General features: G+C 40.5%; 1 protein-coding gene across 10 annotated transcripts in view; it reads right to left on the reverse strand.

Annotated features, from left to right (window-relative positions):
- thrap3b (thyroid hormone receptor associated protein 3b) overlaps positions 1–19,266 on the reverse strand; it is a 46,344-nt gene that overhangs the window by 11,117 nt on the left and 15,961 nt on the right. For 2 of the 10 annotated variants that reach the window (XM_014142604.3, XM_014142606.3), the window contains exon 2: positions 7,284–7,429. In XM_014142604.3, coding sequence (XP_013998079.3) covers positions 7,284–7,399 — 116 coding nt within the window. In that variant the 5' untranslated portion in view covers positions 7,400–7,429. Of the gene's footprint in view, positions 1–1,636; positions 1,983–7,283; positions 7,430–18,734; positions 19,256–19,266 lie in introns of those variants that run through there. The other 8 variants (XM_014142601.3, XM_014142609.3, XM_014142603.3 and 5 more) reach the window with 8 other exon arrangements.

Genomic DNA, 19,266 nt, shown 5'->3' on the forward strand with positions numbered 1-19,266 from the left:
GGCAGGCAGACGAGCAATATCCACCATCGTAGTATGGATGAAGCCTGAGATGGAATGTGAAGCTAACTGAAGCTAGTTCGCTTTAGAAAAATAAATAAAAAATGAGTACACCTAACTTGCTTCGTAGTATACCCCTCGGCAGTGGTAGAAAAAGTACTCAAATGTCATTCTTGAGTAAAAGTAAGGCCCCACACCTTAATAGATAATGATTCACGTAAAAGAGAAAGCCTCCCAGTAAAATACTACTTGAGTAAAAGTATTTGGTTTTAAATATAATTAAGTATCAAAAGTAAATGGAATTGCTAAAATATACTTAAGTATCAAAAGTATAAATAATTTCAAATTCCTTATATTAAGCAAACCAGAGTGCAAAATTTGCTAGACGTATTTATTTATGCATAGCCAAGGGCACACACCAACACTCAGACATAATTTACAAACAAAGTATTTGTGATTAGTGATTCTGCAAGATCAGAGGCAGTAGAGATGACCAGGGATGTTCTCTTGAGAAGTGTGTGAATTGGACAATTTTCCTGTCCAAATGTAACGAGTACTCTTGGGTGTCAGGGAAAATGGAGTAAAAAGTAGATTATTTTCTTTAGGAATGTAGAAGTAAAAGTTGGCAAAAATATAAATAGTAAAGTAAAGTACAGATGCCAAAAGAAAATACTTAAGTAGTACTTTAAAGTGTTTTTACTTAAGTACTTTACACAACTGCCCCTCGGGTGTATTCAATAGCTGGGAGTGAATTAAACAAACAGCACAGACCATCAGGCAAAAAAAAGAAAAAAGAAACTGACTGTAAATGAACTGGTTGTGCTCCAAGTGGATGGGACTGAGGGACTGTGTTATGGACCATTCTGTCCACTCAGGGGAGCTACAAAACCATACATCAATTACAACTCAGCAAATATACTACTGCTGCCATTTTCCTCTGGAGTCTCAACATTCAAACATCTTCACTTCAAGGTGCCCTTTGACCAGATGGAAAGAGCAGGAGAAGTGCCCATTCTAGCATTATATGGAATAAAATAGCCAGCGTTTTACGAAAACAAATAAAATGTAGGCCTATTCATGCAAATGTACCCACAAGCCAATGCATTTGGTTAAATCCTGGAGAGCATAAAAGTCTGCTATCTAGGTCTAACACCTTCGAATAGTTTAAGATCATGTCTTGCCTGTTACACACACAGGGAGAAGATTCTTACATTGTCTTTAAATCAATAGAAATAATGTACAAAGAATGAAATGGAAAAACCACATAGTAGTAGCAGTAGAAGTACAATAACATTGAAAGTAGCGTGCCTACAGTACATCAGCACACCTTACATATCATGGAAAATACTAACTAGCAGGCAAATTTTTTAAACGACGAATGCAAATTGGGGCCTCACAACAAAACCCAAATTAGAACCCATGCAGCCAGCAAACCGGAGATTGGTTTCTACCCATCAAATCAAGTTATTGGTAACATACACGTGTTTAGCAGATGTAGCGAAATTCTTGTGCTTCTAGCTCCGACAGTGCAGTAATATCTAACAATTACAACACACCATGTACAGCAGAGGGGTTGGGGGGAACCCCCAAACAGCCAAATCCATCACGTAAGCCTCTAATAAAATCCCCCATAACTTACCGCTTGCGCCTTTTCATCGGAATATTCTGGAGGTGATGTGCTAAGCAGTGAGCAACATAAACACTCACAGTAGTGAAGGACTCCCCATGTCTGGTGAGAGCGCTTGTGGAGGGACTGGAGCAGTGGAAAGAGGCGGTACACATTGGGCCAAAACGGGAAGCATTTTCACTCTAATCCTTGAAGGGAGTGAGGAGATGGGGGTTTGGCCTGGGTTCTCCCCCCCCACACCTCCCTCTCCTTCCTTCTGCCAACTCCTTCTCTCTTTATAAAACCATGCACTTCCAGCCATTACTTTCCTTTTGGACAAATCACTGAAATGTATGTCACTTGTCTTATGCATTGCTGACCATTAAACTGAAACAGGTCCCAAGCGTCCTGTTTTGAGCCTAAAGCATGGCATAAAAACAACATCTCCTGCCAGAGTGGGATCAAACTTTAACAATAGCCTACTTAATATCAATATATATTTTTTTTATTACAAAGCTCAGTCATGAAAAACTAAGTTGTGACGTAACTGACGCCGGGCCCATATAATTCCTCATTAAAGTCCTAACAGCTGAAAACGTACCGACAAAGTGCTGAACGCTGTCTGGCAGCCCTTCTACTTCAGCGCAAAGAACCAACCGAAATTATGAGTCAAATCCTTTTGATTTAAGTATTCCTCTGAAACAAAAGGCTGACTAAATAATTTATCAAAACTGATGGCGTCACTCCCTGCATGTTATGTAAGTGCACTATTTTATTATATCACTCACAAAATGTACAACTCAACAGAAGACTGGAGGGAGGTTGTGTAACAGGCCCTATAACGTGTCATCTGGAAAAGAGGCTGTAGACTGTACCAGAGCATTGATACTAGGGCCAGGACGATAGCAGTATCACAATACTCGTTAGTATTGTGGCAAGGAAACAAAACACTAAGCGGATTTAACTTCTTTAGGAAAACAGCCGTAATGTTGGAAATAAACATCATCATGGTGTCATTGAGTCACATTTGTTTATTTTACAAGCTATAGCACACAATATTTTGCATACAGGAGGTTAAAGAGTAACTTTCATGGAAAAACATTTTAGGCTTAGTTATACTGACACACTTCAATTCTGGTTATCCTTTTGACAGTTCGTTGCAAAAGTGATATACACCGACTGCACAAAACATTAGGCGCACCTTCTTAATATTGAGTTGGACCCCGCTTTGCCCTCAGAACAGCCTCAGTTCGTTGGGACATGGACTCTACAAGGTGCCGAAAATATTCCACAGGGATGCTGGCCCTTGTTGACTCCAATGCTTCCCACAGTTGTGTCAAGTTGGCTGGATGTCCTTTGGGTGGTGGACCATTCTTGATACACACGGGAAACGGTTGAGCGTGAAAAACCCATCAGCGTTGCAGTTCTTGACACTCAAACCGGTGTGCCTGGCACTAACCACACCCCGTTCAAAGGCACTTAAATATTTTGTCTTTCCCATTCACCTTCTGAATGACACACATACGACCCATATACGACCCCAAATTTTTGCTTACCGTTTCATACATATCTATGTGGTTTTAAGAAACAATATGTAGGCTATGAGGATTATATGATGTTCATATTCATAACTACATCAATCGTAACAAGAAATAAATGACAATGGTGGTCATATCACCTCATTTTTTTCCTCACCTGCTATAACTGATTGATGGTGCAGTCCGCAAAGGCAGTTGGCTCATAGTTAGAAATGTGAGTTTGAATCCCACACAGGGCAGAGATCATTTTTTAAATCCTCTATTTACAATATTCATCCCATGCCCACACACTTCTAATTCTGAAAAGTGAAAGCCTACTACCAGGGGTCACACTGGTAGTAGTTGTAGGTTTTTATACAGTATCCAAGACCAATCTATGAATTCATTTGACCATTGGAAAAAGAGCTACTGCGTAAATACTGCAATACAGGTTGGATTGAGCCCCTAACCTTCATTTTCAAGGTGATTGCACTTTTCACAATACCACCACATTTAAAAAAAAAAAATCCACCCCATGGGATTTGAACTAACATCAAGTAGCAATAGATGTCAGGAACTCGGCACCTCTGGATAGTGAGCTAACTGTCCAGAGCCGTATTTGCTTACAATGCACATATTTTTATTATCAGAGTGTGTCTGTGGACTTCTGGTAAGTATGCTTTAGTGAGAATGTGTTGGGATCAGGTACAACTACATTTACCCACCACCAAAATAAATATTTGCGCAATTCCCACCCCACCCACCCATAACTTCCCACCTGAATGCATTTTTTTTTAAACAAATTTAAAGGGTAGGGCAAAGGCTCAAATTGGAGTTGAGAGTTACCCTTTAAAAAGGACCAAAGAGTTCGTCGGCTTTGTGTTTTCATTTTGCTATAAAAAATGTAAAAAAAAAAAAAAGGTTTTTTAAATGTGTGATACTGGTATTGTCACAGCCTCAATGTATACAGCACATCAGCCTTAATATTAAGAGAGGTTAGTCTTCTAGTAGCAAAAGAAGAGCAAGTGATAAACATACATTAGTTGAAAGTTTGTTTTACCCAAATATTCTAAGAATCGATATAGCCCAACTCAAGGCTGAAGAACAGGAAATACACATATTCAAATCTCATGGTGGGTAAGGCTTTCCATCCCAGTAATCTTATGAGAAACAGGACTGGATTACAACTTCATACAGTAAGGCAGTGGTCCCCAAACTTTGAGCCGAGATTACAGAGTCAAAATGAAGGCCAAGATCTTCCACTCAGAATTGTTTTAAACATAAGCCTGTGCAACACTAACCTATTAAAACAGTTCTGTAACATTGAGGTTTGTAGTAGACTATATGCCAAATACATTATCACTGCATATTGGTTATGCTCGAACTGTCCTGCCAATGTTCTTCTCAGACCATAAAAAATATATATTTTAAAACTTGAGGAATATCACACTGGTAAAATATCATCACTTGTGGTATTACTTGTGAGGCACAGCTGAGTGAGCATACATTTAAATAAATGTGCTTTTTAAAATATTTTACTGGACTGATTGTGCCTGCAGCTGATGGGCTGTCTCAGTGGAGGGAGAGCATCACAAGGTCAACCTCCCACCGTCAGACAATCCCTTAGCCCTCCATGTAGACTGACCAAAAAGGGGACAGTCTTCCAGCTGATAGCAAAAATCGAGTCATACCACATTATTTCTGCCTCATGCACAAATTCATGTTGTTACTCCTATGACCAGAGAAAGTGATATTCCTCTATATTACAAAAAAACACATCTACCAATAATAACTCCAGCCTATCAATACATTTTGCTACTAATTTATTTATGCTGCAATGCTGGTTGCAGCGCGAGTGGCGAAGCACATTTCATGGCTTATAAACGTGTTGAATAAAAACGTAAACATGAACTCACTCAAAAACAGGAGCTCTGTTGTATTTGTTGATAGTCTCTCTTTAGTCATGGTTTTAGACATTTTGAAATCACAGTATCAACTTACTTTTCTGTGCGTTTGAGGAAGCTGCAGACAGACACAGAGGGGTCAATTGGTGGGAAAAACAAGTTCACATTGGTTATACCAGAACTGTGATTAGGTGCATGTCATTTTTGTTATTTAAATTGTTACTAAGCCACAAACAAAGTCATTAAATCATTGTTAAAAAAATAAATAAAAAAACAGTCTTAGGCCTAGTTATTTAAAAAAAGATCTAGTCTATAGAATGATTTTCAAATTGGTAGGGCCATGTTTCTCTTATCCAAAAAATACTCAGATATCAGTTATTAGCCTACCTTTAAAAAACAAATATTATAGCCATATCAGGTGTAGGCCATTGTTATTTCATCTTGATCATCTAGGTATGCGCATTTGCAGCATTCTTCCATTACGCCTTATGTCCACCAGATGCAAACTGTGTTCCGGCGGAAGTCATTCATTGTCAATGGAGCAGTCCGTAACGCTACGTTGGGGGTGCCGTACTAGGCTGCGGTGTGTTCAGTGTACCACATTCGTTCAATATTTTCAACTCCTGCGTTGCTTTATCGCGCGGTGGTACAAACGTTAGTACACAGACTTCAACTAGCTAGCTTTTAGCTAGTTGAAAAGTGAAGCACTTGGACATCAAGTACAGAAAATGCTGGCTAGACATCCAGAAAGAAAATGCATCTGGTGGACATCGGGCATTAGGCTACATTTGCCTTTTGGTCGCAATTTAAAGGTTAGGAATAAGGTTAGTAGTGTGGTTAAGGTTAAAATCACATTTTAAGAAGAGAAATTCAGAAATAAGCTGGCTTTATGACTTTGTGGCTGTGGTAACTAGTGACGAACGCTACTTTCCGACATAAAAAGGAAGTGATGGGATTTCACTTATAATATAGCCTGCCTTATGCTGAATCAAAAGGGGAAAAAAAACGATGGCTGACTTGGTGGAAAAGAAAGCAGGTCTTCGCTTTCAGGCCGAATGATAAAGGTGAGGGATCAGCAGCAGACCTGACCGAAGTCACTTGCAGAATATGCAAAAAAAAATGATCAGGTCTAAGGACCTCCCTCAACATTAACAAGTGAATCATCCTGCTGAGTGCGCTACTCTGGGGCAGAAAAGGTGAACACGCTTGTGTTACTTGCCAGAAACCTTTAGGCCTACCTAAGACTTGGCAACAAAAACATGACCTAATGGTTCCTCATTGCACTTTCATTTTAAAATGGAGCCTATATTCAAAATACATATCTTATAGGCAAAAATACTGTCAAATCTTGAAAGACTTATTTGCAACATTTTTTTTTTTTTTTTTACTATTTTATATGCCTATATTTAGGATTTGTACAGTTTATGCAAAAGGCATAGCCTGGATAATAGGCCTATTCGTTTTAAGCCTAAACCAATGTTCATGCAAGTGTTAATAGTTTTCTGACTGTGGTCAACTTTCATATAAATGCACAATTTGTAAGTTATTCAAAATCTAAAGTTGTTTCAGACAACTATGACACCAACTCATCATCGATTAATCTTTTGTTCCCGCTTATTGAAAGTTCTGCTACATGAGCTTATATGCCCAGTTTACGGACATTAATAAACACTTCGTAAATATTAGTTTAACTTTTATTGATAGTAGCCTATGTGTAGGTCTATAGCCTATTGTTGGTTTGGTTTGCAAGGAGAGAGTCTCTCTCTCTGAGTAGGCTAAGCCAACAAGTCACATTCAAATCAAATGGGGAGAAAAAAGGGTAAATGAAGATTTTAAAACAATAAGCCAGACAGTGTCTGCTGTAAAAGGCCCATGATCATCATCCAACATTGGAGAGGAGAGGGAAAAACAACAAAACACACATTAGGCCCCATCTGACATCCATTCTTTCTACATTGCTCTCTTGCATTAGCAACTACCACACATGTATTGAACATTTTAGGTTATGGCAAATAGGGAATAGGCCATTTGGCATGTCGCCCTGCTGTGTGCTTGCTGCCCTGCCAGACTCAAATATGCTAAAACATAGTTTGTGACATCAATGTCATCCTCATCGACGATGGCTGAAAAACATTGTTGATAGAAGATGCAATCGTAAAATCGTCCAACACTAATGCAAGGCTTTATCATTGTTTTTTTTTACAGAAATGTTTCACAATTGACCACCAAATAGGGGAAGGAAGTTCAAATAAACCTCACCTGTAGCGGTGCTTCCTGGATCTGGAGCGGCTTCTCGAGCGAGACCGTGTGTAAGACCTGGATCTGGACTTTGATCTGGAGCGGGACCGTGCAGGGGAATCTGGAGCCTTGGACATCTCCGCAATCACAACTGTCTAGAGGTTTACCTGTCCAACAACAGGGTGATGTTAGTATGCTCTGGGTAATACACTTGTGCTTTAGACAGTTCTCAACTTTCATGCCTGTTGAACAAAATTGATACGCTTAAAACCAGGAAGTTGCCATCCTTGAAATAAGCACAGATCTACAATAAAACTAGTTTATTTGCAAAAATATACAGTACCAGTCAAAGTTTAGACACACCTACTCATTCAAGTGTTTTTCTTCATTTTTACCATTTTCTACATTGTAGAATAATAGTGAAGACATCAAATCTATGAGATAACACATACAGCATCACGTAGTAACCAAAAAAAGTGTTAAACAAATCAAATTCAATTTTCTATTTGAGATTCTTCAAAGTAGCTACCCTTCGCCTTGATGACAGCTTTGCACACTCTTGGCATTCTCTCAACCAGCTTCATGTCACCTGGAATGCATTTCAATTAACAGGTGTGTCTTGTTAAAAGTACATTTGGAATTTCTTTCCTTCTTAATGCATTTGAGCCAATCAGTTGTGTTATGACAAGGTAGGGGTGGTATACAGAAAATAGCCCTATTTGGTAAAAGACCAAGTACATATTATGGCAAGAACAGCTCAAATAAGCAAAGTGAAACGACAGTCCATCATTACTTTAAGACATGAAGGTCAGTCAATCCGGAAAATTTCAAGAACTTTGAACATTTCTTCAAGTGCAGTCGCAAAAACCATCCAGCGCTATGATGAAACTAGCTCTCATGAGCACCGCCACAGGAAAGAAAGACCCAGAGTTACCTCTGCTACAGAGGATAAGTTCATTAGAGTTACCAGCTTCAGAAAAAGCAGGCCAAATAAATGTGTCACTGAGTTAAAGTAACAGACATCTCAACATCCACTGTTCAGAGGAGACTGAAATCAGGCCTTCATGGTCAAATTGCTGCAAAGAAACCACTACTAAAAGGACACCAGTAAAGAAGAAGAGACTTGCTTGGGCCAAGAAACACGATTAATGGACATTAGACCGGTAGAAATCTGTCCTTTGGTCTGATGAGTCCAAATGTGAGATTTTTGGCTCCAACCGCTGTGTCTTTTTGAGACGCAGAGTATGTGAACGGATGATCTCTGCATGTGTGGTTCCCACCGTGAAGCATGGAGGAGGTGGTGTGATGGTGCTTTGCTGGTGACACTGTCAGTGATTTATTTCGAATTCAAGGCACACTTAACCAGCATGGCTACCACAGTATTCTGCAGTGATACGCCATCCCATCTGGTTTGCGCTTAGTGGGACAATCGTTTGTTTTTTAACAGGACAATGACCTGAAACACACCTGAAACACACACCTCCAGGCTGTTTAAGGGCTATTTGACCCTGTAGCTCAGTTGGTAGAGCATGGTGTTTGCAACGCCAGGGTTGTGGGTTCGATTCCCACGTGGGGCCAGCACAGAAAAAAAAATGTATGAAATGTATGCATTCACTACTGTAAGTCGCTCTGGATAAGAGCGTCTACTAAATGACTAAAATGTAAAATGTAAATGTAAGAAGGAGAGTGATTCAAGTGCTGCATCAGACTACCTGGCCTCCACAATTACCCGACCTCAACCCAATTGAGATGGTTTGGGATGAGTTGGACTGCAGAGTGAAGGAAAAGCAGCCAACAAGTACTCAGCATATGTGGGAATCCCTTCAAGACTGTTGGAAAAGCATTCCTCATGAAGCGGGCTGAGAGAATGCCAACAGTGTGCAAAGCTGTCATCAAGGTAAAGGGTGGCTTCTTTCAGAATCTCAAATATAAAACACTTTTTTGGTTACTACATGATTCAATGTGTTGTTTCATAGTTTTGTCTTCACTATTATTCTACAATGTAGAAAATAAAAAAAACTTGAATGAGTAGGTGTCCAAAATGTTGCCAAATACTGTATATAAAATCACATCACTACACAACTTAAACACAATGTCCAAGAAAATCACCTCTACAAATTAAAAATCTGACTAATGTCCCAAATGCCACCCTATACCTACAGACCCTGGTCAAAAGTAGTGCACTATGTAAGGCAGGGGTTGTCAACAGACGAATATAGTTGATTTAGGGAATAGGTGCCATTTGAGACAGCCTATTTCTAGAGCTGTTGTGACCTCAGGTCTGGAACAATGACTTGACACCTTGTCCCCCGTCTACAAGACCCACCGCCTAGCGGCCCTCACCTGCTTAACCCCCTGCCTGTCACCGGCAGTACCGCCAAAAGCCCCCCATGACCTTCACGGCGAGTGTGGAAAAAGGCTAAACCTGGCACTGGCTAAAAATAGAAACTACACTGTCCGAGTATATAACAAGACGGTGGAGAGAATGGCGAGGAATGCTTTTAGCGCCGGCTTTATCCTGCAGCCATATCCATAGTGCATGATAGTGCAGGTGGGAGCTGGGAATAGAGCAGCACTATTTCGGACACAAGATACACAGCCTCTGGCAACTCCATGGGGGTAATGGCTGGCTCTGCTTCAGATGCACACAATCTTAATATTCAGCCCAAAAGACAGGTGCCTCCATCAAAACAGAAAGGAGGGATGGGGACGTAGTCCAAGATCAGACATAACATGAAGGATTTGAACATAGCTTTTAAAAAGCCTGACAGAAATCTAGTGCTCCGGCCCAAACAATATCCTTCTGAATATCAGTCAGCACAAACGTGTTTTATATTGTTTTCCTTGTCATCTTTTCTCGTAACTTCACGTCTACCTTCCAGCCACACAATCATCTCAGGGGTGTCAAACTCATTCCATGGAGGACATAATGTCTGTTGGTTTTTGTTTCTCTTTCAAATAAGACCTACAAAACCAGGTGAGGGGAATTGCTTACTAATCAGCTACCTTAATTCATCAAACAAGTACAAGGGAAGAGTGAAAAGCCAGACACTCGGCCCTCTGTGGAGAGTTTGACATGTGATCTAGGACAAGTCAAAGGCAACTGGCCTCCTTCTCTGGAATAGCAGAGGAAGACAAGTAAACAAAATGATGCAACTGGGTACTTATTGTAGGGTTTGGACGTCAAATCTGGTATTCTAATGTATTTTGGAAACAATTCTTTTTTATTCTCCTGTAGTACTGTTAGCGATGGAGAAAAATGGACAGTAGAGAGGACACTATGGCCCAAATGGGCCAAGAGAGTGGCAGAAGTCAGGGGTCAAGTGCTCTGCATTTTTCTATTTCATTGCTAACAAAACATTATTTCAAATATTTAGAGGAGTTAACTTTAAGGTAGTCCACATACATAACACTAACTAGCAATGCATAAAGACCCTGTTAAACAATTAGGCCTAACCTTTGTATTTGCTCATAGCGAATGAGGATGCACTGCACACACCATCAAAAGGTAGGCGTAAATCATTTATCAATTAAAATCGATTACAAGCATTTCACGGCACTTGCAATAACATCTGCAAATCTGTGTATGCGACTAATTAACTTAGATTTTGATTGCTTGTCCAAGCAGTATTTCAACCACAAACAAATGTTTTTCTTCAATCAACTGCCTAAATATGATTAACTTGTTCTCACAGGTTGTATCTATACATTGCAATCAACACAATGATGAGCATTTGCAATTTTGCACTTGTAGGCCTATTTCTTGCCTATTGTTCTCACCAAACCAGTTAGAGCCTAATGTTGGGACACAGGCTATAATGAGTAACCTAATACAGAAAAGACAGATGTAGACCTATGATAAACAAGGCTGTCTACTGGTTAATAATTATCAATGTAAGGTTTGTATGCGAATCATCACTGTCTGATGCTCCTTTCCTCATTCCCATGGCTGTGCAGTGCATCCTGCAGAGTGCATGTTACAAGCACTGTATTGTATTTACTCCAATGCCTCAGTGCCTTCCTTCACTTTCCCTGGCCCGCATTATCAACCTTACTCATCAAAACCGGCTTTCTCTGTCTGCATCCCAAATAGCACCCTATTCCCTACATAGTGCACTACTTTTGACCAGATCCCTAAAAGTAGTGCACCATGTAGCGAATAAGGTGCCATTTGGGAAATACCCTTACCCCCTCTCGAACTTAAGTCAAGCAATCAGAACAGAGAATAAATATTTCACAATGTGTTGTTCTTCCACTTCTTGAACAGTATGCTGGTAAGGGGTTGTAGTGTGCAAATGAGACAAGGGCGGTGGGGTCACGGGAAGTGTTGACACATGTACAACACAGGAAATCTGACAGAATGTTCCTTTACAACCTAGGTCTCTAGATCCTCAGCTTTTACAGATTCTGAAGAACATGGCTTTGTGACTTCGCTATGTTACTCATTCAGACATAAAAGTTTACACTTCAACTAAGCAGTAGTCTCTCACAGAGAGAAGTGCAAGTCACATACCCTAAACTTTAGCTGGGTATTTCCCAGTAAGAGGCTTCTAATTCTGGTCAACATACAGGCAGACAAAAAGAGCCTGTGGTTACTAAAATGTGGGACCTATCCTAGTGCACACGCAGGCCTAGCATATACACTACTGTTCAAAAGTTTGGGGTCACTAATACCCTGACTACATCGCGTGCGCGAGCGTTGCAAAATACATTTTTAAATCTATATTATCCAATTATTGCGCGTGCGCAAACAAGCGTCTGCGTTGCCAAGGGCTAAAATAGAAATCAGTTCTATTTGTGACGCAGATTGCGCTGCAAGTCCTGCCTCTCCCATCTCCGATTTTATTTATTTATTTGTAATAATGACAATTACAACAATACTGAATTAACACTTATTTTTACTTAATATAATACATAAATAAAATCAATTTAGCCTCAAATAAATAATGAAACATGTTCAATTTGGTTTAAATAATGCAAAAACAAAGTGTTGGAGAAGACAGTAAAAGTGCAATATGTGCCATGTAAAAAAGCTAACGTTTAAGTTCCTTGCTTAGAACATGAGAACATGGTGGTTCCTTTTAACATGAGTCTTCAATATTCCCAGGTTCCTTTTAACATGAGTCTTCAATATTCCCAGGTAAGAAGTTTTAGGTTGTAGTTATTATAGAAATTATAGGACTATTCATCTCTATACCATTTGTATTTCATATACTTTTGACTTTTGGATGTTCTTATAGGCACTTTAGTATTGCCAGTGCAACAGTATAGCTTCCGTCCCTCTCCTCGCCCCTACCTGGGCTCGAACCAAGAACACATCGAAAACAGCCACCCTCGAAGCATCGTTATCCATTGCTCCACAAACGTCGCGGCCCTTGCAGGGCAAGGGGAACAACTACTTTAAGGTCTCAGAGCGAGTGCCGTCACCGATTGAAACGCTATTAGCGCCCACCCCGCTAACTAGCTAGCCATTTCACATCGGTTACACCAGCCTAATCTCGGGAGTTGATAGGCTTTAAGTCATAAACAGCTCAATGCTTGAAGCACAAATGAAGAGCTGCTGGCAAACGCACGAAAGTGCTGTTTGAATGAATTCTTACGAGCCTGCTGCTGCCTACCACCCCTCAGTCAAACTGCTCTATCAAATAGCAAATCATAGACTTAATTATAACACACAGAAATACCAGCCTTAGGTCATTAATATGGTCAAATCCGGAAACTATCATTTCGAAAACAAAACGTTTATTCATTCAGTGAAGTACAGAACCGTTCCGTATTTTATCTAACGGGTGGCATCCAAGTCTAAATATTGCTGTTACATTGTACAACCTTCAATGTTATGTCATAATTATGTACAATTCTGGCAAATTAATTACGGTCTGTTAGGAATAAATGGTCTTCACACATTTCAAAACGAGCCAGGTGGCCCAATCTGCTGCATATACCCTGACTGCTTGCACGGAACGCAAGAGAAGTGACACAATTTCCCTAGTTAAAAGAAAGCCATGTTAGCAGGCAATATTAACTAAATATGCAGGTTAAAAAGAAATACTTGTGTATTGATTTTAAAGAAAGGCATTGATGTTTATGGTTAGGTACACATTTGTGCAACGAAAGTGCTTTTTCCCCGAATGTGCTTGTTAAATCATCACCCGTTTAGAGAAGTAGGCTGTGATTCGATGATAAATTAACAGGCACCGCATCGATTATATGCAACGCAGGACACGCTAGATAAACTAGTAATATCATCAACCATGTGTAGTTAACTAGTGATTATGTTAAGGTAGATTGTTTTTTTATAAGTTAAGTTTAATGCTAGCTAGCAACTTACCTTGGCTTCTTGCTGCACTCGCGTATGGTTAGAGCGTTGGACTAGCAACCGGAAGGTTGCAAGATCAAATCCCCGAGTTGACAAGTTAAAAAACTTTCGTTCTGCCTCTGAACAAGGCAGTTAACCCACCGTTCCTAGGCCGTCATTGAAAATAAGAACGTGTTCTTAACGGACTTGCCTAGTTAAATAAAATATATATAAAAAAATAAAGGGAACACTTAAACAACACATCCTAGATCTGAATGAAAGAAATAATCTTATTAAATACTTTTTTCTTTACATAGTTGAATGTGCTGACAACAAAATCACACAAAAATAATCAATGGAAATCCAATTTATCAACCCATGGAGGTCTGGATTTGGAGTCACACTCAAAATTAAAGTGGAAAACCACAACACAGGCTGATCCAACTTTGATGTAATGTCCTTAAAACAAGTCAAAATGAGGCTCAGTAGTGTGTGTGGCCTCCACGTGCCTGTATGACCGCCCTACAATGCCTGGGCATGCTCCTGATGAGGTGGCGGATGGTCTCCTGAGGGATCTCCTCCCAGACCTGGACTAAAGCATCCGCCAACTCCTGGCCAGTCTGTGGTGCAACGTGGCGTTGGTGGATGGAGCGAGACATGATGTCCCAGATGTGCTCAATTGGATTCAGGTCTGGGGAACGGGCGGGCCAGTCCATAGCATCAATGCCTTCCTCTTGCAGGAACTGCTGACACACTCCAGCGACATGAGGTCTAGCATTGTCTTGGATTAGGAGGAACCCAGGGCCAACCGCACCAGCATATGGTCTCACAAGGGGTCTGAGGATCTCATCTCGGTACCTAATGGCAGTCAGGTTACGTCTGGCGAGCACATGGAGGGCTGTGCGGCCCCCCAAAGAAATGCCACCCCACACCATGTCTGACCCACCGCCAAACCGATCATGCTGGAGGATGTTTCAGGCAGCAGAACGTTCTCCACGGCGTCTCCAGACTCTGTCACGTCTGTCACATGTGTTGTGTGAACCTGCTTTCATCTGTGAAGAGCACAGGGCGCCAGTGGCGAATTTGCCAATCTTGGTGTTCTCTGGCAAATGCCAAACGTCCTGCACGGTGTTGGGCTGTAAGCACAACCCCCACCTGTGGACGTCGGGCCCTCATACCACCCTCATGGAGTCTGTTTCTGACCGTTTGAGCAGACACATGCACATTTGTGGCCTGCTGGAGGTCATTTTGCAGGGCTCTGGCAGTGCTTCTCCTGCTCCTCCTTGCACAAAGGCAGAGGTAGCGGTCCTGCTGCTGGGTTGTTGCCCTCCTACGGCCTCCTCCACGTCTCCTGATGTACTGGCCTGTCTCCTGGTAGCGCCTCCATGCTCTGGACACTACGCTGACAGACACAGCAAACCTTCTTGCCACAGCTCGCATTGATGTGCCATCCTGGATGAGCTGCACTACCTGAGCCACTTGTGTGGGTTGTAGACTCCGTCTCATGCTACCACTAGAGTGAAAGCACCGCCAGCATTCAAAAGTGACCAAAACATCAGCCAGGAAGCATAGGAACTGAAAAGTGGTCCCCACCTGCAGAACCACTCCTTTATTGGGGGTGTCTTGCTAATTGCCTATAATTTCCACCTGTTGTCTATTCCATTTGCACAACAGCATGTGAAATGTATTGTCAATCAGTGTTGCTTCCTAAGTGGACAGTTTGATTTCACAGAAGTGTGATTGACTTGGAGTTACATTGTGTTGTTTGTGTTCCCTTTATTTTTTTATCAGTATATATATATATATATATATATATATATATATATATATATATATACACACACACAAATATATATATATATATATATATATATATATATATAAAATTAAAATCGGCCACAATCGGTGTCCAAAAATGCCGATTGTTATGAAAACGTGAAATCGGCCATTCCGATTAATCGGTCGACCTCTAGCAGGTACCCACGTGCCATCTCCTCATTGGTTATACCCACGTGGGTGACTGAAAGACAAACGAGGTCAGTGGAGGTAATGCGCCATAATTTATAAAATGGCTTGATGGCATCTGTTAAGCATGGTGGAGGCAATGGGATGGTCTGGGGCTGCTTTGGTGGTGGTAAAGTGGGAGATTTGTACAGGGTAAAAGGGATCTTGAAGAAGGAAGGCTATCACTCCATTTTGAAACGCCATACCATACCCTGTGGACGTCGCTTAATTGGAGCCAATTTCCTCCTACAACAGGACAATGACCCAAAGCACAGCTCCAAACTATACAATAACTATTTAGGGAAGAAGCAGTCAGCTGGTATTCTGTCTATAATGGAGTGGCCAGCACAGTCATCGGATCTCAACCCTATTGAGCTGTTGTGGGAGCAGCTTGACCGTATGGTACGTAAGAATTGCCCATCAAGCCAAACCAACTTGTGGGAGGTGCTTCAGGAAGCATGGGGTGAAATCTCTTCAGATTACCTCAACAAATTGACAACTAGAATGCCAAAGGTCTGCAAGGCTGTAATTGCTGCAAATGGAGGATTCTTTGACAAAAGCAAAGTTTGAAGGACAATTATTATTTAAATTAAAAATCATTATTTATAACCTTGTCAACATCTTGACTATATTTCCTATTCATTTCATGTATTTTACATTTCTATGTGACCCAAAACTTTTGAACAGTAGTGTATATACACAGATAGGGCATACAAAGCCCATATCTTAAAAAGGTGCAATATGCATAAATCACTGACATTTCCTGGTTGCTAAAATTCTAATAGTTCAACTAATTTCAGTGTATGTGACAAAACAAGCAAGTATAGAGAATCACCGTACCATCTAAACAGCTGTGAAATATATTTTCAATAACCACATTGTATTTTTCAGCTGTTTGAAGCTGGTGTACAAAACCGAAAGTAAAAACGAAACTTAACTGGAAGCATTGAAATGGAGCACAGAACAGATCTACCCCTTCTTAGACTTGCTTTCAATGAGAATTACATATCTATAATCCCATTTCTATGTGAATTTGGTCAGGTCACCAAAAAAAGTTACATATTGAAGCTTTAAATTATGACATAGCCTATACAGCCTAAGCCCTATGGTTGAACATATTCGGTAAATAATGATATTAAGAGTTGTAAACCTCGGTTTCTTGTTACTGAGTATTGAATCCCGAGTCGGGTCCTCACTAGTTACCACAAAGTTATAATTATGACTAATCCCAACCTAACTCGTCACTGAAAATAACACTATCATATTTCATAACGCTTTCAAAACAATGAAATGCACTCCAGATCGCCAAAGCAACCAATAGATGGTATGGGCATAATTGTCTAGAACACATCCATCCGCTTATATCGTCATGAATCATAAAAGATTTCCCTTCGATGTGCTTTATCTAAACAGTGTCCAAAATTATTCAACTCTGTTTCTCCTTCAAGTACCATGTCGCAATGCGCCCTGTGTCTGTGAAACAGAGATATTAAATAAAGGAGAGAAAACAATCAATGAATGGAGAAACGTCCTGACTGTCGACCCATCACATCGTCATGCTAAATCACGCGGTTGCTAAACTAATCGTCACGCAATCCCTTCTCAAATTTTGAGTAAGTCGAAAAAGTTGCCTATTTTCCTCAAAGGTACGTAATGGCATGATTCCAAAGCTATATGATATTACAGCGAACAAGTTAATTATCGCACACCTTGGAAATGGTTTGCAACGTTGTACTTCTTGTTTCTCGAAATTCATGCCAACGTTTGGTTTTTGAGCTAGGGCTCAATTGACTCCCATTCACTTCTTGAAGGAGAGCTCTCATTGTCACAGAATGCACCGCGTGGCCCATGGACGATTTATGGGTAATGTTCACAATGGGCGTTAATACGATTCTAATGGAGTACCCCATCTCCTCAAAAGTATCTCTGTGGGAAAGCAACGTTACTCTGCTCTCGTACTGGGTAGAGACGCCGTTTATAGGTCAGTGGCAGAAACGAACTGGAAGTTGAACTCGGTGAGTAAGACTTCTAAATTGATAGTGCTGTTTGTTTAGGCGATTTTACAGCTAGCTTGTTACTTCACATGCTTATATTGACTCTCCTACTATTGTGTGTAGCTATGTTTTCGAGCTACCTAGCCCAGCGAGAGAATTGCATTGTGGGTTTTGTAGTAGATTTGAGCTGCAACAGATTTCCTTAAGGGATTTAACGACAAAATGAAACATTTGTTAAAATTATTTTTACATTAGTGTTATTGACCACTCATTAATTTGTTTTGGGATGAATTTTTGTGATAGCAATTTTCACTGGCTAGTGACAACTGGAGTCGTCTGATCTAGAGCAATCTCATTTAAATATTGACATTGATTGGGAGCATTCTAGTCCCTGAAATGTTGCCAGATTGACATGTGATCGGTCTGCTTTTGGTCAATCAAGAAGACGCACAAACTTGTATTTCAAGGATGTATTGCTACTCACATGATTAATGCTGGTGGAGTATAATTTAAAATGCTGGCTACAATACTGTAGGCTATTGTTGATTTCACATGAGGCTACATTATACAACCCCAAAAAAACAGATGACAGCAACTGTTTGATGCCCGACGTTAGTTAGGTCATTAACAGTTGGTGAATACATCCGTTTTTGCACTCATTTAGCTGTTTAATTATCCTAATGTGCTTGGCAAACATAACTATGTTTAGAGGCAAACAGCTGCTCTAGCTAGTAGTGGAGTAATGGACATGACAACAGTCAGTGTACACATACATTGTGGCTAGTTAGTTAGCTAAAGTCAAGGCTAATAACATAAGGTGAATGCACCAATTTGTAAGTCGCTCTGGATAAGAGCGTCTGCTAAATGACGTAAATGTAAAATGTAATAATGAACAAGATTAACTATCAAATCAGGTAGCTAGCTAGAATTGCGTTTAACTACCTAGCTAGTCAATTTTTACAGTAAACGGGTTACACTTTAGTTGGTTAACTAACTAACTACACTATTTTAGTATTCAAGTGACTAGTTACCTGGCTGGAGAGCAGAGGGTGGGTAAACTCAACTCCAGTTTAGTCGGCTAGGGGGTGGGTAGCTAACGTTAGCTAGTTAACTAGCTTCACTGGCAGACGTCAACAGGTAAAATAACTGGATTATAAAACATGCCCTTTCACTTACCTCAGACTGGTTTCACACGGGTAAGTTAGCTAGCTTGTTTGTTAATACAAATAAAATGTTAACAGTTAGCTAAATTGTGTTGCTAGCCAAACCAGACCAATACGCTCCTGCTGCTTTCCGACAAAGCAACTGAATAACGTTACCCCTGACAAGGAGAACGCAGTTGCACGGTCGGTATTTAACTTAACTACCTAAAGTCATAAATGTAATTGTCTGCTAAATACATACATATTTCTGAGATATCGTAGCTAATGTATATCCACAAGTACCGTACGCTAGCTACCAAATGTATTGAGCCATTTGGTCCCCTCACCAGTGAGTCGTAAGATACAGTACGCAGCAGCAGTAGGCTAGTGAGGCAGAGATCGGTATATAATGACGAGATGCTCTTATCTCCGCCCCAACAATGGAGTCGTTGTCCCGAAGGCAGGTGATTAAGTCCAAAATAAGCCCATAGGAACAAATTCTATTTTATACATATTTTGGCGAGAGTGAAACATCTTGCTATGCCTCTTCCTCTTTGACTGAGGTC

This window comes from Salmo salar, chromosome 14, assembly GCF_965601325.2.
Source record: "Salmo salar chromosome 14, fSalSal1, whole genome shotgun sequence".
Taxonomy (NCBI): Eukaryota; Metazoa; Chordata; class Actinopteri; order Salmoniformes; family Salmonidae; genus Salmo; species Salmo salar.